This window comes from Clavelina lepadiformis, chromosome 1, assembly GCF_947623445.1.
Source record: "Clavelina lepadiformis chromosome 1, kaClaLepa1.1, whole genome shotgun sequence".
Classification (NCBI taxonomy): Eukaryota; Metazoa; Chordata; class Ascidiacea; order Aplousobranchia; family Clavelinidae; genus Clavelina; species Clavelina lepadiformis.
This window is the reverse complement of record NC_135240.1, coordinates 24310348-24331790: the sequence shown is the minus strand read 5'-3', so window position 1 is coordinate 24331790 and position 21443 is coordinate 24310348. Positions and strand designations below refer to the sequence as shown.

Genomic DNA, 21443 nt, shown 5'->3' with positions numbered 1-21443 from the left:
CCCGAATTTAAAACTGTCCTTATTACAGTACGGTATTGCTTGCTGTAAAAAGCACTAGGCTAGCCTGAAGCTAGCTAGGCTAGGCTAGCTGTAAAAAGCAATAGGCACGAACTTAAAGTGATCATAACAAACGTAATGGTGTTTGTGATGTTAGTGAAATTGTGGATGCACTAGCGGACCAGCCTGATTGACTAATACGTTAAGTTACTGCAGATTTTTTATAGGTACTGGTACTCTATTGTTGGAATTGAGAACTTGAGCATTCATTACCGTCCCCTGTAAAAGATCAATCTTATGAAATACATTTCACGCTGTCGTTGATGTGGGAGGCCTATTGGTGTTAATTTTCCAAACCAGTCTGCCCGTGGTGAACTTGGCTTTGAAAAAGCTGTTAAAATATGGTAAGTACTTAGTACACTGGCCTTGTGGGCCGAAGGGGAAAATGTTGCACCTGTACGCACAAGATTCATCACCATTACATGCATACCAAATATTTACATCATGCGGATTTATAATCAATAAACAAAGAAAAATCAATAAACACGTTGTTTGAACGCCAATTTATGGTAAATATAGAATTGAGGCTTCAGTGCACGCCATCATGCCAAAATTTGCATATTTGTAAACATGATTTTTCGTCAAAACTTGCCATAATTTCCAGTCAATCTAATGGGTGTTAAGTTTTGTGCCACTGCCATAGACTGGTACCAGTGCTAGGCTATTTTTAAATACGATAAACTATAAAATGCTACTTTCAAAAACCTTGCTTTGTGATGAATATATGACGCCTTGAACTTTTACCATGTTGCAGCCAAAAGCACCTAAACAAAAGTCAAAGTCGTTGATCCATCCAAACAGTCGCAAAGCTTTGCAATTAGCGAGATCAACTCACAAGCATCATAAGAAATTGGACAAAATCAAGGAAAAAGCATCAAAACTTGATGGGGTGGTGAAAAAGCTGTTATGGTTTCAAGAAAATATGGATGACCAAATTACCTACTATGACAGACCAATTTTAGAAGACTTGGTAGAAAGGTTTGTTAGGCAATGACACTAACCTATTGTTAAATGTGCCTGTATTAATTTATGTATATACGTATACCAAATACATCAGGGCTACGTAGACTACACACTATTATTTGTACAAAAAACTTTGGGCTGAAGCTTCTGATTGTAGGTGGCCTTCACTTTCTCAAGCTTTGGTAAAAATGCTTTTGAAATGTTTTAAGAGTATTCATTAACCTATGACCTGCTTTTCAATGAAAGACCACTGAACAAAGGCAGAATTAGCCTTTTTCAGTTAAGAAAATGTTAAAATTGGAGTTTGACGGCAATGCTTTAAACATAGCCATACGATTTTGATCATGTCAAATTTAAAACCAGAGCAACAATAACGAATGACAAAAATGTTTGTCCCGATGCTAAAGTTTCAAAGCTTGTAGAAACTTGAGGTCTTTACGGTTTCTTAAATAAAAAATGTCTGTATGGGTTCATAGTTTTTACAATTGCGTGAAAAGGTCACCAACCAAGTACTAATTTTACCCCAACAAATATTTAAGCTACAGATATGTTTAAACCATTTTAGGTACCTTCAGCGTTTCACAGATGAATTGGAACAAATCAGTATTATCCAAAATGTGGGATGTAGAAATTCCACACAACATCATGCCAGGGAGCGTGCAATAACCATAGCACAGGAACATGAGGCCATGCTGTTCAACTCTGCTGGGATTGAGATACCTGATTTACTAAATGCGGAGTTTGTTCGGTGGGTGCCTCATTATTGTTTGATTCAATATTTGGTTCCCCAGATATTTCACTAAATATCATTTGGATTTTAGAAAATTCAAAACTTGGAATGGTGAAGCCAAATCTCTGCCCAAGTTGAAATTGATAAAATTTGCCAAAGCGAAAAGTAATACCATTGTTAATACATCAAGATCCTGACATTTATTGCTCTGTTGCTGTTTCAATGAAGACGTTACACATTGTGATACAGAAAGTGATATTGGTTACATTCTTACTTCAAAATATAAACCATTGCATGAGCCGTATGTAAATGCATGCATTTGCTGATTCTGTTTACAATAGTTCACAAACAGCATAGACCATTCAAAAAGAAAACTTAACAAGTATCATAACAACTATAATATATTATAATATAAATGGAACAGAAACATATGATTTATAGCTCATGCTATAAAATAGTGCTTATGGAAAGTTGATGCCGCTGAATTTTTTCATGACTTAGTTATAACGATACAAATAAATTTTTCTGTCAAATGCATCAAAATCAGTAGTAGGTAATAACAAGCAAATAAATTGCAAAACTATAACGGTTCATACAAAAGAAATTACCACTTTGCTCTTTGTAAATATTGGCAGTTGCTTTAACCTGGACACCGCTCATTGGGTAATGTAACTGGCAGGTTAAAGAATAAAGACATAGATATGTTAATATAATAACTTTTTAACCGCGTACAACTACGAATTTTGACAACGATATGTTAACAACAAATAATAAACAAGACACGAAGTAGTGAATTAAATTATGTAGCATTACTTTTTTATCTAAGCATCCCAGTACAACACGTACGCTGACAATGTATAGCTTTTGCACATATGAATTGCGTAAACAAACGATCTTGCGACAATGACTGACTGCTTGTAGGCATATATGAAAACAACTGTCAAAGAGAAAAATGTTGAGAAATTTCAATTTCCTTCTGGTTTACTTCGCTCGGAATTGTATTGGCGAATTAAGTCTGATTGAGAGACAACACCACCCTCTTCCTGAGAAAATGCAAATCCCAGGTTTGGATCTTGCAACGATCTTACTGATGAAGATATTGGCCTGTGTTCTTCTGATATTTCAAGGGGTATATCGCCGGCAACACTTCTACCCGAGACTCCGAACATGTTCTTTAACAGATGAGCTTTTTCTGAGAGGCTGGAATAAAACGCAGATTTACCACCTGGTTATATATAAACGTTAAATTTATGTAAAGCAGCATTCTACAATGATATATGCTACGAAGCACACTGCAAACACATTCAATTAATCATGAGAAAATTATCATGATTCCGTTTTAAAAGTATTTCTTTCAAAGTATGGGTAGAGGTATAAAGACCCCTTATCAGCTTCCAGTGAATTTTTATTTGATGTCTATCTAGAGCAAAGTAATTTATTGAAAATCATCAGCATGACAAGCTTTTCGCACAAATTAACTTCATGCATTTCTTTTCAAACCACACACAATGCACACCATACTCAACTCAGAAATATTGAAATTCAATGCAAAAAGTAAAAATGATCGGTGAAAATTGATGTTAAGTTAGTTTCAGTTTTGTTAATAATGACAAGATTTTGCCTGATAGGTGGTCACTAACTAAACCAAATGTTTATAACTTGAAATAATTAGAGTACGGTATGTTTTACCAGATTCAATCTTAATTCTTAACACATCAAAGCGCGGTGTAAAGTTCAAGTCTCATAAACCCAACAGCAATGGATTAATTGGATAACCGAACCATAACTTTCAGCTCGCATTACACCACTAGCATAATTTCTACCCCACTATACTAGTAAAACATACAGTATAGTGCGAAGGTACAAATAATGTCATAGCCAGCCGTGGTTAGATGTTTATGAGGGCCATCTACCGCCACACTGCTAATCTATTACTACTCCATGCAAGCATTAATGCAGCACTGTTGGTATTTACATGAAATATCCACATCATTCTAAAGCAGATACCTATCCCGAAATTAGACCTAATTAGGGAACATTAGTTCAAATGGGCAATTCATAAACTTCCACCACCATTTAACTAAGCCACGACCAAGCTGCTAATAATCAATTTTAGCAGCAAGCTGTAATTCTCACCAATACAAATTAACATTGAGTGCTAGGCAGGGTGTCCAAACTGATATTCAGAAAGCGGTCACTGTAAAGAGTCAAAAAGAATTAAGAGCCTTCAGATATCTACACCTATACGAAGCAAAAAGTATTGTGCGCTCAATAGATAATAATAAGAAGTGTCCTTAATGGTTAAATAACTCTGAATGCCAACAAATTGGCATGCAAAACAAAACCATGGGCGTAAGTAAAAAACAAGGTTCCACAAGCATGAACTGTTCTTCAACAAGTAAAACAGGTTTAAGGTGTAAAAGTGGACAATCCAAGTCCTAACGTGAACATTGCCTCAAGTTTGTTATAATGATAAATGCCTATGAACAATTAGTTCTAGTACTTCCAACACTTGAATACCAGGCTTGAATTGTATTAGGACAGCTTAGCGTAGCTGTATTTTGTTATGTCTTTTGTCATGCACATGAAACTTTGTTATTTCATGCAGAACTCACAAAAATGCCAAGCGTGGGTCACGAAAGCTTCAAGACATCTAAATCCTACAATTTTGAAAGATACAATATTCGATTTCAAATTTTTTCTCTTTGCGTGACCTTTCTTGGAAAGCAAGAGCAGCATGCTTGTTCCACCCACCTCTGTTTGGCCGCTTGCATGATGGTGTTGGTCGGATCAATATGCTCCATCTCCATCTCCTGGACTTCCTCAACGACTGATTTCCGAAATCTTCGCCGGAATCTTAGAAGGGATCGACAAACTTAAAGAGGGATGTCACATGACCTTGCTAGACACAACGAACAGATTTTAGCTTACACTTTCCAAAGCAGGTCTCGGAAAAGCACAGCAGGTGGGAGGAGTATCAAACCAAACCAGAATAATGGGGACGCGAGGACATTATCTGCCTGGCCCAACATCTCAGCACCGATTGGTATCACGGGAAAGAAGTGGGAATAAGCTCCGAAAAATGCAAACCACACTATTATGCTGCCCCAGACCGATAAGTGTGTAAACTAAAAATACAAGCAAGCTTTTATGATGTTGTGCGACGCAAAGCACAACTGCACAAGCGAGAGGGAGCACTGCTCTCATTGCAACTGAGTGTAAGCACTAGAATAATATGACTTTGAGAAGATTAGTAATTAACACAAAGGCTGTAATTGAACAAGGAACTTACTATAGTCCAAGTGGCCGACTCCATTCCAGCTTTAAGGCATACAGTAATCACCACATACTGGAACAGAAACGTGTTAGATTTAGTCTCAAAATTTTGCAACGGTTGCCTATTAACAACAAGTCACTGTAACTTACCGTATAAACAAAGTTTCCTAAAAACAAATATCCGCCAACTTTACCATCGGAAAAGGCAACATCTGAAAATATAAAGTTGATTGTTACCGAGAATAATTACCACAGCATACGCAGATCAATAGTCACATTGTCTCACAAGTTTTACCTGTCTGTTTTACAGGTACTGACCTTGCCATAGCAAAAAAGTGGGCAGGAAGAATAGAAGCAATGAATGGACCGTTGAATTGGCAAACATTTTCCAGAACACTCCAGCGTTGTATTTGACAGCACGTTGTGATATAGAATAGAGCTGTGGGTACTTCATCATGTTCTCGCTGCTGCACGTCCGCTCAAACAAGCCAAGTGATAACGGTGGCAGGGAAGTGAAAAACTAAAAATTTTAAAATGGCATTTTTAATATTTCCCTTGATAATTATATTCATTCATATTTTCTTAATAGCTTGTACTTCAAATAGTGTAAAACCTACCATATTATAAAAGGATATGGTCCATCTGTCAAAGAGAATCTGACCGGAAAATCCATTGAAAAACGCAAACCACAGCTGTAATTTGAGAAAAACTATAGAATTAAAACCACAAATTACATAACTACAATTCGAAATCTATTCATAAAATATTTAACATTATATTCAGTTATTGTGTCACTTATGCTGTGAACATAGATAAAATATTTGACTTACTTCAATAAGATAAAGACAGATGTTTTTGTAAAATGAAAACAATATGCATTTGGCAAGACGGTTGTAATTCCATGCACCATGTACAAGCAGTAATTTTTGAAGATAGGCAAACTGCAAACACGATTTAGCATAAATGTTGCCACTGATAAGTTAACATTCTGTCTTGTTTAGCTTTCTATTTTTTTTAACTAGGTTGCAGTTCACATCGCTATTATTAAATGAAACCTTTAAACTATTAGGAAAAACCTGTGCTATGGAGTAATCAGAAGAATTTGCAGCTTGTAAACCCTCGTGGCCGCTTATTCCCACACCTACGTGTGCTGCTTGGATCATGCTGACGTCATTGGCCCCATCACCGATAGCGAGTGTTATTGCTTTGCATCTGTGCTTCACCTGTTAATGATAAGAAGCAACATAATACAACTTAAAACTAGGAGCGAAATTTCTAGGAAGATCGAGTAATTCGGAGCAAAAAACGGTTGCGCAAGAGTAGATGCAAACACTTTAATTGCAGAAGTTGAAAGTAATAGCTAATACTCATTCTCAATAATCTTCGACAATGTGATCAATGTCTACTTATATGCAGGTCTAATGGTCTATAGTAGTAAACATATAACTTCAATATTTTTACTAATCAATTTCATGAAACCCATGGGTTTCTTTTTCGATGCTTTAAAATAAATAATAAAATACTAACCACAATAAAGCGAAGCAACATGGTGAGTATTTTCATCAAAGCTTTGCAAAATAGATACTCACCAAGTCGACTATTTCAGCTTTTTGTATGGGTGAAACCCTACAACAAACAACAGCCTTGCAAGAGAGGGCAAGGTCCAGGAATGATGACTGGACATCAGCGCAGAGTGCGTGCTTCAGAGTCATTCCACTCACGATAAGAGCAACATCATTTTCCTGCCTCAAGAATTCTGATCCAATCTCGTTTAAAGCTTCCATTATCGTCTCTCGAACACCCTGCGGTCATACGTAGCCATTTGTTTGTGAATAAATTACCTGAGTAGATCGAGTAGCTTGTGGTTGTCAATCTTATTTTGAAATACCATTTTGTATTTGTTCAAAAACCTTCACCCCTCATGTGCTAATCTAAATTGCCTGGCAGTACTCATTTTCTTGACATACGCTAATCTTAAAAGCATTCGTGATATTTCTCTTATTTACGAAAATAATCTTGAGAGCTATCTGATAAAGTAAAATTTTCAAAAATCAGAAAGTGTTAACAAAGATTTGGTAAACCCCTGCATTTTACACTCCTAAAAGATTTTCGTACGCTTTGGGGCGTGTTACACAACTGATTGACAAGCGAAGTACTAAGGTTTTTTTTACACCAATTCTAGTTCTAATGCAAAAATTGCACTTACATCTAATGTTGTTTCATTTAAGATAATCAAAGACATCTTTTCAGTAATCAGTTTGCAGGAATAGGCAATATTTATCGCGGTTTCCTGTTTATCACCAGTTAGCACCCAGATTTTAATATCTGCTTTTGCTAAAGTTGCAATTGTCTCGGGAACTCCATCTTGCAGCTTGTCTTCTATTGCAGATGCGCCAATAAGGTCAAGATTCTGTGTTCAACAAGATTGATGCACACTTAGAACAAAGGTCACACAAGCAATGAATTAAGAAAGGATACATGGACATATCTTGTAGCAGCACACTCGCTCGAATGGCCGATGCTGTTGTAATTGTTTGCAATAGAAGTTAAAATTCCCCACCTTCTCCACTAAGTCATATGCAGCTTCTAGTTGGCCCTCTCTGTCAATGACCGCTGTGCTTGCCTTATAAAATGCACCTTTGTTCCACTCCTGGTTATAAAAATCAACATTGCGGATCACTATACGAGTTCTCATGAAGACATAGAGCTTTACAATAGAAAAAAACCTATAACAGGTTTACCATGTAGGCGTCTTCATCCAACTCGGTCTGGGCAAAACAAAGAGTTCTCAGTCCTTCCCTCGCGAATTCCCGCAGATGATTCTCTGTTTCCACTGAAAAAACCAACATCATGTAACAACTGTACTCAACTGTGTTGGAAATTAGCGTACTATCGATACCTATTATAATAGTTTACACGGTGCATATGTGTAGCATTTTTCTTATTATTTTCAAGCCGTTCATACTTACATTGAAAATGTGAGTCAGGGGAGAGCCTTTCACAGATAACATTGTCTGCTCCTTTACATAAGAGCCTAATAACGCCATCCGGACACCGAACGATCACAGACATTCGCTTGCGAGTGCTAGAAAATTCCAGTACGTTCAGAATCTCATAACTTTCATCTTTACCAAGCTGCAAGATAAAAAAACACTTTTCTGCAAGATCGTGACATACAGAGAAGATCAGGGGACTGATTTGACAACTTACAGCTTTTACAGTGACGTGTGTTGGGGTCCTTATGCTAAAAATAAAACCCATTTTACGAGCAGCTTTCACAATAGCAGCTTCATCGGGTGAAGACGACTGATACCTTTAACAAAAACAGCATTGAACAAGGTGAATTGTATGCACAACAGCACAAGTTTTTGGCAAGAGGCTATTGCAGGATACATGATATTTCGACAAGCTTCATAGCCGAACATCTACAGATCAGTGCAAATCAAACTTTAGCGACATTTCTATCTTTACATAGCATATGAGCTTAGTTTAGCACGACATGTACTGATGATAATAGGAATTCATAAATGTACTGGATATTATCCATGTCCAGGTCGAAATCTGTTTCATCACGGTTTGATATAGAATTGGAGTTTAGTTTCTTTACATGTTCTGGCACCACGGTGTGGCAGACCGACATTATTGTGATAAACTTGCGGACATAATCATCTTGATCCACCTGCTTGCACAACACAGCCGTCAAAATAATAATTTCTGTGCCGGCAGTATTTTATTTCATTTTGCAGAATGATTAATTTATTAAAAGTGTGAATGAGAACAAACAGGAGGTGAAACAAGTCCAATGCTAATACCTTTGGATTATGTACTCTTTCGAGAAAGTCTTCATCAGAAAACGTGTCACCATTCTGATTGGCTGTCTCCCTAATTAATACAAACAAACAACAACTTCAATAGCCTTTATCTATAGAGGCATATTCACGGAAAAACTTTGCAAAACTTACCCGTACTTAACACCAGCAATTGAACATTTTTTAAATTCCATGTAATTTTGGGTTAGGGTACCAGTTTTATCTGAAAAAATATATTTCACTTGTCCAAGCTCTTCGTTGAGATTTGATGTCCGTGCCATTGCAGGAGTGTCCGACGGCTCATAGTACATGTCTAAATCCTGACACAAAATATCTATCATTACTGAGAGGAATTTACGATAACATTTTATGACGAAAAACTGTTTTGAACGTGTAACTTTTACTGGTAGAGTAAGTGTTATCATTCTGTTACAAAAATTGATGGCGTAGAGAAATTGAGCAGTAAAAGCACTTACACAATTAATAAAGACAGCCTGAATTGCCTTTACTAGTTCCAATGTGACAAGAAGCGATATAGGGACGAGGTTATTGTAGAGAATAATGAAGGTTAACAACTCCATAAAAAAGCCTCGAGCTCCACTACCTGCCAAAAACAAACTCAAATGAAATATTTTTGTTTAGAGGTTGCAGGTATAGATATCGTGATGCACCTAAATGCAAAAAATTTGGAGACAAATTTCTTGGGGTATTTTCAAAAACTTACCAATATCATCAATATACCATCTATCAACTGGCATCTTTTTCCAAACTTCACTACCAATTGCTGAAGCAAGCGAGATTATTATTAAGATCACCATTAGAAACCAAATCTGTATGGTATAAGGAAAAGTTAGGACATAACCGCAAGTAACTAAAGGTCTTCAGTTATATACCGTTGGCCTTAAGCAATGCTTAGTTTTTCAAAGAAGTAGATTTTTGAACGAAGCAAAATTGCAGTGGTGGTGTGAAGAAAACAGTAGGAATAATTGGCCTATTCTACAGTAACTACTGCATCAATAAACAACAGAAGAGCAAACTTCCATAATCTAAAATATCCTATTGTTAAGCAATATACCCGCTATTGTCAAGAAAGAAATTTGCTATTGTTAAGCGATTTACTCGCTATTATTAGCACATTGAATGTACATAGCCAGGAAACCCCCAAGCATAACTTCAAACGCCCACACTTTCTCACTGCTTAAACATGATAGATGGTTATATATCTATGGTTAACATCCTGCTCCTAGGTTTTGCAACTACAATATATGGCGGAGGCAAGGCAAGACAGTAGAGTATAGTTTAGATGTACACCATAATAAAAACTCATTTGAACTACCAACCTGCATGTTGGTAGTCCTGTCTAAGTTTGACATTTTTAGTGGAGCCCTTTTGGCATTTTTCATCAATTTTGATTCATGTCCAGTATAAACCACAACTCCATATATCCACTGAGTATTTCTCAACATGGCTCCTCTAAGGAGCATTTGATCTGGACCAAGTGGTATTGACCTTGATGTAAAAATAAAATTCAATTTGATTATTTATTAAACATCATGAAATTTGAAAATTATTGTACAAGACTATAACATATGATTGTATTTTAATGGGTGGTAAGAACTTGACATAAGTGCAAAAATTTCTGGAGCAATGCTTTCTGAAGGTGATTTGGGACCTTCAGGTTGGCTTTTATGAAAATTTTTTATAAAAAGGTAATAGTCTGTGCCTTATGCAATTCATAATGCCGCAGCCGACAGCAGACTTAAATGCGGTTTAATTGATGTGATATTTTTATTTACAGGTAACCTTTCTGGAGCAAAGTCAACAACGTGTTATAATTGGTAAAGGGTGAATCGTCAAAAAAGCGATGGTTACATAAGGAAGGTTGAGAAACGCTGTTCTAGAGGTTGAAACTCCACTATACTCAATGTATCTTTACCTGCCACTATCGCCACCAAGTTTAATGTTGCCACAGAAATCATATAAGTGTCTGTTAGGGCCTTCGCACTCAATGGAACCAGATAGGGAGTTTAAATCTTCACTGCACTGCAATCCAGTGGTTGCAGGAATTCCCTGGTATCGATGAAACAGCGAGGTAAATGCAATGTAAACGATGAAGCCAAGTAGCTCAAAACATGAAATTGATAAAGTTCAAACAAAAGTGCTTGTTCCGTCACAAAAAACTTTAAACCTGTCTGATTTTCAGGTTGGTTTCTCCGTCTAAGTTTGAAGTTTCAATATAACACATTGCTTGTGGTTCACTTGATGAAAGCAGTACAAGGTCGCCAGGGAAAAAATTGCCATTAACAACCTTTACAATGTCACCAACAATCACCTACACAAACAAAAATCAAAGAAATTGTCATTGCGAAATAGTCAGTAGCATATAACCTTAATCGATGTGAAACCTCCAATTTCAGCAGTCAAACTATGAAAAAGGATGCAACAACATGAATCCATTCATCGGAATTGTATTCAAGCAAACTTAAAAAACAAACAAATTTAAAAGTATCTACAGCTTTGAAATGTGATAATATGTTGGGTTATTGGGTATCTAAATATTAAAAATGAAGCTATCCCGGCATATGGCAAGTTTCAAGATACTGATAAACATCATTCATCACATAATTTATTTATATAAAAAGGTCACATGATCTCCATATTTAATAGGTTTTCTTAGAGGCTAACACGTTCTTGCTTCTACCCGGAACAATCTAAATTTGTTTGCCCTAAACAAGTCTATTTCAAACTGCATCAATGTTAAGAATCGGGCAAAATGTGAAATATGGCTCTGTTACCTGTGTCCACCGCAATTCAGTAAATTTTCCTTCTCGAAAAACTTCGATCAAACGGTTGTTAACAGCATCATCGGCCCTGTGGCGTTTCTGGTCAAATAATGGGGAATAGTTATAAGTTTAATATGTTATCACAAAACTGGCCACTTTATACATTGCTACAACAAGTTCCAGTATAAAGTGGGGGGAGAATTTAATATTTTATATGGATGCTTCTAAGCAGCTGTAAACACTGCATTTATTACCGTACTATGATTGAGAAACAATGTAAGGCATCAAGTAATAAATTTTCCTACAAACGTATGCTACATGGCAACGTACTCATTACAGCCAACAACATGATGATCAAAATTATAATGCTATTACAAGAACAGCATGCGTTGCAGCAAAACTAATTATAGAAATGAAATTTAACAACATGTATTCTAACTTTAAAGCGTCTTAATAATTCACTGAGCAGTGCAGAGGCTAAAAGTCACACATAAATAAATGCATATGGCATGTTTGAGCATGTCGGAATATGAGGACCAATAAATCCAAGTTAATGGGCCTGTGATTTACAAGCATCTGTCAAAACATACTTCATAAATGCAGCAACGAAGTTTGTTACATTGCTGGTCCATGAAGGAGATGAAAACAGCCAAGTATAATGTGATAATGTACTTACATAGTCTTCAATTATTTCTTTAATAGCGGCAACCAACAGGATGAAAGTCAGAGGCACTATGGTGGTGTATCTTCCAGTTGGTGAAACTCCAGGAATTTGCTAAAAGAAATATTTGGAAGTAGGATGATTATTATTTATGATTTGTAACAAGTTTTTCTTGCATAAATATACACGTAAGTTGATAAATGCGAAATAAAATTTTAACAATGCAGAAACTTTTCTTTTCTATGGACATACAAAGACCAAACAAATCATATAACCAACAAGCTCCATATTGCAGCTGAATTTGAAAATTGCAGCAGATTATAGCAAATTTTTAAAATAAATTTTGGGAAATAAAAAATAACTGATAAAGCAATCATCCATCACATGGTAGCTAACTCCTAACCTCAACCAATCTTGGATGAAAAAAATGTCCAAACAAGAACTACTGGAACTAGCACAGCCTTAACAGAGTATCATTATTTATGGGCCTGTTTGCTGTTTGATTTTCACAGACGGCATGAGTTCAATAGGCAATGTAAACATTTAAAGTGTAAAAAAATTGTTACCTGCAGAATGCATATAATGAGAAAGAATATATTGAAGGCTTTACGGAATTGTTCAAACAAAAATAGTGGGATAAAGGTAGCAAAATTGTACTTTCCAGTGCTGCAAATGTAAATAACACCGGTTAAATATTCATATCACTTATGGGCTTTTGGCTATATTTAAACATCCAACACGCTCACCTAATTCTGTTACGCTCAAAAGACTGTTCAACATTTGGGCAATTAAAGTGAAGTGTCCTTGTACCCAGGTTTTCTTGTGATGAGGAATCAGAGGAGCCTTTAAAAAGCAGAATACCTTGAGTAAACAAATGATTATAAAAGTTGAAGTATAGTGTGACTAAAAGTCCTTTCTCCATACTGAGGTATGACTCATTCAAGTAGGAAATACCTTTGATGGTAACTACATACTTAACTGAATTCAGCAGTGGATTTCTGTCAATTCAGTCATGATATATAAGCATTATGTATTTTGTAAGCACAACAAGCAGTTTTAGGTTTCACCAGAAAATGTTAAAACAAATGCTTGGCAAAGTATTTACAGTGAATAACATCAAATGGAATTATTTCTACCAGTTGAAGAATCTCAAGCAAAACACACTACTGTGAAATTTGTGATTATAATGCACAATTTCTGTTTGCATACAAGCACAAACAACAAAAGTCATCATTCTACAATGCAACCATAGAACTCAAAATTGAAACAAAAATAAGAATGATTTTGGACATGGAACAAAAAGTTATCATATATATAAGTCTTCTAAGTGAATTACCATTACTACAGAAAAATAAATCATAGAACGAAATGGCATGCATACATGATTGATGAAATGACTTGCCTGACTGAGGAACTACACTGTTTGAAGGCATTTGGAAATCAAGTTCAACTTCCTCCATAACTAGTCACGTCAATGGTATTAGAAACTGCAACAGTTTCACAAACTAATAAACCCATTCACAATGACTGTGTGTACATAAAACTAAACCGATGTCACAGTCCCATTGTCCCAATACCTGGTCAGGAATGCATGCATTTAATTATCACCTGTTTATATTAATTTGAATCATTCCTCTATTGCATCAACCTAAAAATCTACCAAAATTTACTGCATCAATCAACCTTATGAACTTCAACAGAATTAACATTCAACAATGATTCAACTGCACATTGGTTGACTAGTAAGCTGCTGCACTGCCTCACAACCAACAGTTGACAAATCGAACTAAAATTGGTAACCACAAAATTTGCAAGAAATACAGTTCTTTTGTTCTAGAAAACTGGTTACTCTCCAATACGTTGCGACAAATTGAACAAATTAAAAAGATGTATCACAAATCAATAGATCTGTTTCACTTACAAGCTACCAGTTTACCAGGGAAATTTTTTAATCAATAAAAGTGTCACACCTTACGACCAGATTACCGTACCAGGAACACTGCATGCTTATAACATGTAAATGTTCTTCAACTGAACAACTAAACCTACAGGTGCCAATGTCCGCTATAAAATATGCCCATGTAACATGCCATGCAAAATTGCAAACATTGTAGAAATGTAAAAGCATGCAGAACAACAACCAGAAAATATATACAAAAAAATTTAAACCATCAACTAAGTTGAAGTTTATTGCACAGGGTAGCCTATATACTGAATATAAATTGTTCTTTCTGCATTAGAGGTTGTAATGATTAATGCAACGCCCCGCGCAATCATTAATCAACGCCCCGTGTAGCTCCGCCGCATATCTCGTAATGATGTTCTCAGTTCAGCCCCTCAGTTCTCTTCAGTTCTTTTCAGTTGCGTGATTGCGATTCATCATTTTAAGATTACCAGTTTCCTTTTATGGTTTGTTTAATTTTACTTGTTGTGTTTCAGCCTAGTTTAGTTTTTTGTCTCTTAAAGCTGTGCAATTAGAATACGATTATTTACAACTGTCTGTTCAGTTCAGAGGTTGAAGCTAAATAAAGCTACCAAAATATAATAGCTGGACAAAGGGAAAACTACATTAGTGCAGCAACTAATTATTTGCAGTCAGTAAGTATACATATATATATAAATTATTACTTATATTATGATACCAACCAAGGGTGTATTGCTAAGATAAAAACTTCTTACCTGTCAAAACACTAAATTGGGAACGAATCCGCTCCATCTTTCAGAATTACATTAACAATCTAAGCATATCTAACAGGACCTGTTCAGAGAATTCAAAGCAAAATGAAGCCAAAAAACAACTCACTCTGTTTCCATTTCATAGCAAATAAACACACATAATTACATTAACTTTAACAATTCAAAACTATGAGCTGGCTTTACCACCTTGGAGCGCTAATTATAACGCCAATTTAAGTTACCATAAATTTTTTAAGTCATTATGACATATCAAAGCATGACTAACTGAAGTGCAGTCAAAATGCCAAAAACAGACAGTACTTTTGTCTTTACAGCTGTAATCAAGACAAAAATTCTAAATGCCATTCTATTAGTGAAGAATAAATGATTTAAATTTTTAATCAATTATACCTTATTACACAAAATTTTGACACACTTCACAACAGGATTTATCACAGCAATATACTTAACGAAAACCACACAATATGGAAATTCTAAAGCATGTGACAAGCCAAATCAGCCAAAACCAGCACTAGGGTTGTGTGTTATAACCATCATGTGTACATTATATGTACGCTTGGAAAAACAAAACACGACACAAATGTTAACTATGCATATTATTTATTATTAGCTGAAGTATACACCAAGTGTGTACATTTTACTTAATAAAAACACCCTAAAAAGACATCAAAACTATTGCCCATTAATTACAATTACGTGTTTTATAGTGTAAGTATCAATATTCAAAATAAGGGCGATTTTAATAAAAATTCTTCAACTTTCACCAACCATCTTCAATTCGTTTTCTTCTTCCAATAGTGGGCTTTTCAGAGTTACTTTAATAGAATTCACTGTTTCCGGTTCTTGCTTTTGCAAAATGATGTCAACAACACTAAAGACTTCAATAACTTGTTCCACACCTTCCACTGATTCGTCATATGAGTTATCTTCAGCTGCAGGCGCATTGTCTGGGCAGTTTTTCAGCCATTTTATTTTCAGTACATTTACTTTTAGATTTTTTCCTGTCACAGGACCTTCTTCGAGTTTATATTGTGTGCCTGGTATTGAATCCACATAAACCCTTCGTTTCACACCATATTCAACGGAAAGCAAGTCAAAACTGTGGTCGTAAACATATATTACCATACCCTTCCCTTCTAGTGGCCCATATTTGTTAACCAGCAAATTGAAAAACAATTCAATGCTGAGTTCTTGGGCAACCTTTGAATTGTACTTACGTTGATTGCACAATTCTGCTTGTGTCTGAAGTTCTTCAGCCGGCAGCAACATTTCTTCCCTTTTGTTAATATCTTCCAACACATAAGCAAGTTGCCGATGAACAATAACATCTGCATAACGTCTTATTGGTGAGGTAAAATGAGTGTAAAGCGGGGCATTCAAAGCATAATGACGATATTTAGATTCGTCGCTTTCCATCCCAGAGCACAGATATATAGCTAACTGCTGAGGCTTGATAGCAAGAAAGAAGAGAGCTTGTTGCCGTAAAGTTGCCAAAGCATCATTGCCACAACATGATTGTATGGTTCTGGCCAAATTTCCAGAGGAGCTGGCATCTAGATCAAGTCCAATTGAGTTGCAGTGATTGACAACATCATCCATCATCATTTCTTTCGGTTCGGGATGAGAGCGCAGAAATGCATGTGTAGGAACGGCTTTATATATTTTATGAGCGACAGCCATATTTGCAAGTAACATAAACTCTTCAATTAATTCATTGCTGCTCTTGCGTTCAAAGGCAAAACATCCACTAGGAAATCCTGTTTCAGCATCAAGCATGTATGAAAGCTTGACTTGATCGAGCCGCAATGCTCCGTTATCGAATCTCTGCTTCCTTAAGCTCTGACTGATAACAAAAAGATCCAAAATTTTCTCTTTTATTTCATTTAAACTGAAACGTCCGTCAATGGCTGGAAATTTTCCATCGCTCGATTGCTCAGAGTCATCATAATCATAATCAGGATTCTCAATCATGGTCTGCGCATGATCATAACTAAACTTGGTACAAGACTTGATGACAGACCTTCCCATCCACTCTGATAAGATCCTTCCATTTCTGGCAAGCTTCCAAACAACGGAAAAAGCAAGTCTTTCTGTTCCTGGATTTAAGCTACATAACTCCTCACACAACAGATGTGGCAACATAGGGATCACTTGTTGAACTAGGTACACTGACGTACATCGCTGGCTGGCAATCTTATCCAAAGCAGTGGCAGACTTTACAAAGTAACTAACATCGGCAATGTGCACACCAACTTCAAAATTTCCGTCTGAAAGCCTTTTGCAGTGCAGAGCATCATCAAGGTCTCTGGCAGTAGCAGGATCAATAGTAAATATGCATTCATTTGTAAAATCTCTTCGTTTTTGCTTCTCTTCTCCTGGAATCGTCCAAGGTAAATTTTTAGGTAAACAAGCAAGAACCTCTTCAGAAAATTCTTCATGGTCGATGTCATTATCAATCAAGATGCGTTTTGTTTCAGCTTTTATGTCCCCACTTTGTCCCACTGCTTCACAAAGTTCACCTAAAGGTAGTTTGCTGGTAGCTGGCCATCCGGTCACCTTAACAGCAAACAAAATCTTTTCACAATCTTGCTTCGAGATAACATCTGTCAAACTTGACATTGACACATAAACTCTCGGAAATGCATTTGAGCGTGGGGAAAATGTAGCAAACTCATACTTCAGTTTTTTGGCTTCGTCAACTTTAATCACACCAACAGCAGTACGATGATTCTTTTGTTCCAAAATAGCCACCACAACACCAGTCATTCTTGTACCACTGAGACTGGAGTCTGACAAGATTGAAGACTCTTGAAAAGGTTTGTTTTCCTCCATTGACATGTTTTCCACCTTGCTGGCAGCAGTTTCCACTCTTTTTTCAAAATTCGATTCCTGTACCCAATCACTTTTTTCTTTTATTTTTATGGCAACAATATCACCATCAAATGCACGGTTCCTATCCCTTAACCCATCAATCAAAATGTCTTTGCCAGTTTCATAAGATATAAAGGCATGCGTATATTTCTTTGAGTTTACTCGAAGTGCACCAGTAACAATTTCACCATTTGCTATGCCCTTGTCAACATCATCCTTTGACATGTATTCATCATAGAGTAATTTATTTTTGCGCTGTGGAGTATTTTGCTTTGGTCCCCTTGGACTTAGCATATAAGACTGATCTGGAGTCACCGATATTATGTCTGGAGGTAGATTTTTATTGTACTTCTGCCAGACCTTTTCAGCTTCAGAACTACTTCCCATTTGAACTTTTGTGAGAAACTGGGCTTTATAAGGGATAATCATTCTTTCTTTGACAGTTCCAATCCCTTCGGTTAGTTTGTCAACATCAACAAGGTTGCATTTTGGGTGCAAAAAATTTACAACACAGTGTTTATTACTGGGCCATTTATTTGGAAAGTTATTAGACCGAGACGGCTGGTGCTGATTTCTGCTTCTGTATCGATTTCTTTTGTTTTTTTCATTAGATTTAGAAGCATGTTGTTGTGTTGAGACGGACATTTCAGAACTCATTCTGTGCTTTAAACTTTGAAAACAGTTTATTCTTGTAAACATTCAAAACCTGTTTCAGTTGTACGACTGACACTTCAGTAATTAATAAAATACGCCAGTCAATCTGAAATATTGCACGAAAAATAAAGCACTGTACACATCCGGCCAACAATAACCTACAATCCATTTTATTGATAGTCGAAACAATAATACAATTATAAAACCTTGACTTTCATAGCAAAATATAACATTACACTGAAAAAATGGGGGTTTGGATCTTTCAATCCCAACAGATCTACTTACTCAATCATCAGCCATATTGAAATGAACGTGACTACTCCAATAGACAGTCTGACGAGCCAGCTGTTAAAGACCTGGGTGATAAGCTTCACTGCAAAGTTTGCATTACGTAACCAGTATGGTGAGAATTTTGGTATTACATTTATAGATGATTACATTAATACTATTTCACAAGAAAAATCGTGCGTTTGAAGCTATTTTTTAGTTTCTTGTTAACCTAATGTAAATGTTATAACATAGAAAACTAACCTAAATCTACTTTTTAATCAATTCAAACCCTGAATGGAAAGTTTGTATGATACGCCGGAGATCTCCAGCGTGGCAAAGGAGCAAATATTGTTATGCCATCGGTGTAAATATCAGCTATACAGCCTTTTTGGCATGGTGTCACAAAATCGTGTCACTATAAACAAGCATTCACAAATTGCAAGTGCAAGCCAATTTACCGCTTTCCAATCAGCTCTATTCATAAAGATTAAACTAATAATTAAGCTAACTCTAGCCTAGCCTAGTTACGGCAGAAAATAACTAGAGTATTAATATTGTGGCATAAACATCGACCTTAATTTTTTGGGTGTAAATGTCCCTGTGCTAAAATGCAAACTTGCCATGACAGGGCTCAAATTTCAATAAAACCTTAAATAGGCCAGCTAAAATAAACTTTTTGCATTGCCTATACCAATTGCAGTTTTAGGTTCAAACCGGCTGCATGCGTGACTAGTTTCGCTGAAATATTTACTCTCTTATATTTATTGGCGCATTTATCCGGAGAACTCAAAGCAAAGTATCCAATAGCAAGAGAGGCGATTAGGTGAGGACACTGAGCATGCACAAAATAATTTTAGATATGTAGGGTCAGCCTATAGGCATAGGGCTTTTGAAACACACTCAAAAAAGTTCTAGTACACAAGTCCACAATCAGATGACATCACGATTTGAGGAGTTGTGGTTCGAGGCCTACTATACAATGGCATCCTGTGGCTGTGCACTTCTACACCAGACCCCTCAAAAAGTGTCACTGTAGAACATCTTACGTGGGCGGCCTGGCTTTACTGCCTTGATAGAGTGGGGTAATAGACAGAATCGGTAAGGACTTTTATGGATGCCGTAAAAAAGGTAAAATACGGACTTTTAGGAACAAATACAAGTTTATAAATCTTAAAGAATATTCAAAAGCAAGATTTTCTAACAAAAAAACAAAGGAACAGCGACAAAAAAAACAGCAATGTTATTCAACATTCTCAAATAATTTTTTTAGCTCAATCCAATTGCATACTTATAGCTAGGATTGCCATCGGTCATGACTCAATAATAAGGACGACTAGGAAGCGAAAGAAGAATACTACCTTAAACAGTGCACAACAGGAGAAGGCAATCAATGTTCCTATGTTTTTGATTTTGGTATCTCTTTTGTACAAAATGGCATACTAAAGTGTCGAAATACGCAAAATAGGCTCTCTGTCTTAAAAATAAGACAAAAATAAGGACGTTGCTTAGAAAAAAGGACATTAATATTTTTTAAGACAAACACCTTCGAAATAAGGACAAAACTTAGAAATAAGAACGGTATGTTAACCCTGTTTATAGTATAGTATACTAAAACATGTCTATTAGTATGTTATGCTTATAGAGTTCGTCATTCTGACCGCTTGTTAACGGCAAAGTTCATAGAAACTTTGGGTAACGGTGTCGTGCCAAATAATGACCCCTTGCAAAATATTGAACCCCCTTTGTTACGTAGTAAATTTATTCGGTGGTCGGACGATTCAACCTTTGAACTGATTGACGAACAGAGTATTCTTGTGGCAGTGTGGACTTGTAGCCAGTGGTATAGGTGTGTTATATTGCTATATCGCGGCCGAGGTCTTTAGGCAACTTTTCTGTGAAGTGACCCATAAGGAAAATTTCCCTTTAAGAACAACTTCTTTGTTTACGATTAATTAATGGACTTTCTGATCTTTTCTGTTATGCTCGTATCAATTTAGTTTTAAATGTTTTTTTGTAGTAGGCCTAATTGTTGTTTTGAATATGGATGTTTCGTAATAAAGCGACTGCAGATCATATTAACCTGATATTGTTACGCTTAATAATTTCGTAAAAAGTATGATGTTGGCTGATATAGTATACAGTAAAATAAAATAAAATTCGTAAAATACAATTAGGCTACATTAGCAATCGTAATTGTAATAGCAGTCGTAGGCTATAGTTTGCAGTGATTTTGTGATCCTTAAGTTATAAACAGCTCTCGTTTTGCATTTACTGCTACAAATATTATGTGCTAGTTTTTAGTTATTTTCTGGCAATTTTTTCCAACTTTAAACTACTTTCTTTAAAAAGTTTTGCCAAAGTTACATAATTGATCATGGTAAAGCATATCTTAGCTTGTACAGTAGAAACTAACCACAACGAAATAAGCAGACTATAGCTCACAGAATCCCTCTCTCTGCTATAGGAAAGGTTATTCGTTTATTTTCGAAATAATAAATTGACTGGAGACAATAGACTTATACTATTCTCAAAATGTTCGATCTCCAGCTTCAAACTTATTTTGCGGGCAGTCTTAATTTTCATCAGCAAACAGTTGTCTCTAAGGTTTCACTTTTAAGTTAATCAACGTTTAGGCTTTATTTATCTTTCGTTAAGCAGGCCTACTCATTACA

The 21443-nt window shown here is 36.0% G+C and overlaps 3 protein-coding genes across 10 annotated transcripts; 1 reads left to right on the top strand and 2 right to left on the bottom strand.

Moving 5' to 3' along the window:
• The first annotated feature begins 39 nt into the window (after positions 1–39).
• On the top strand, positions 40–2501 carry LOC143470692 (translation machinery-associated protein 16-like). The gene is made up of 4 exons (XM_076968960.1): positions 40–401; positions 812–1035; positions 1586–1768; positions 1842–2501. Exons 1-4 carry the CDS (start codon positions 399–401, stop codon positions 1945–1947), a joined length of 516 nt encoding a protein of 171 aa, XP_076825075.1. The 5' UTR covers positions 40–398; the 3' UTR covers positions 1948–2501.
• Positions 1995–15089, bottom strand: LOC143470633 (phospholipid-transporting ATPase IB-like). 8 transcript variants are annotated; one of them, XM_076968925.1, is made up of 30 exons: positions 14959–15039; positions 13682–13766; positions 13026–13122; positions 12846–12945; positions 12295–12393; positions 11631–11717; positions 11024–11167; positions 10772–10905; positions 10176–10344; positions 9560–9665; positions 9312–9439; positions 8989–9155; positions 8839–8908; positions 8560–8708; positions 8237–8339; positions 7996–8161; positions 7768–7859; positions 7587–7676; positions 7233–7436; positions 6616–6828; positions 6103–6249; positions 5857–5967; positions 5644–5718; positions 5345–5546; positions 5177–5238; positions 5043–5099; positions 4682–4878; positions 4505–4606; positions 3887–3947; positions 2810–2950 (listed from the first exon to the last, which is right to left on the bottom strand). In XM_076968925.1, exons 2-29 carry the CDS (start codon positions 13737–13739, stop codon positions 3896–3898), a joined length of 3381 nt encoding a protein of 1126 aa, XP_076825040.1. In that variant the 5' UTR covers positions 13740–13766; positions 14959–15039; the 3' UTR covers positions 2810–2950; positions 3887–3895. The 8 variants fall into 8 exon arrangements, with proteins under 8 accessions (XP_076825012.1, XP_076825005.1, XP_076825019.1 ...); XM_076968934.1 differs by lacking the exon at positions 3887–3947 and adding an exon at positions 4366–4410 and having other exon boundaries at positions 2856–2950; XM_076968941.1 differs by lacking the exon at positions 2810–2950 and adding an exon at positions 4366–4410.
• LOC143470682 (DIS3-like exonuclease 2) lies at positions 15041–19794 on the bottom strand. The gene is made up of 2 exons (XM_076968950.1): positions 18787–19794; positions 15041–18607 (listed from the first exon to the last, which is right to left on the bottom strand). The coding sequence occupies exon 2, from the start codon at positions 18544–18546 to the stop codon at positions 15730–15732; it is 2817 nt and encodes a 938-aa protein (XP_076825065.1). The 5' UTR covers positions 18547–18607; positions 18787–19794; the 3' UTR covers positions 15041–15729.
• Between the last annotated feature and the right edge of the window lie 1649 nt (positions 19795–21443).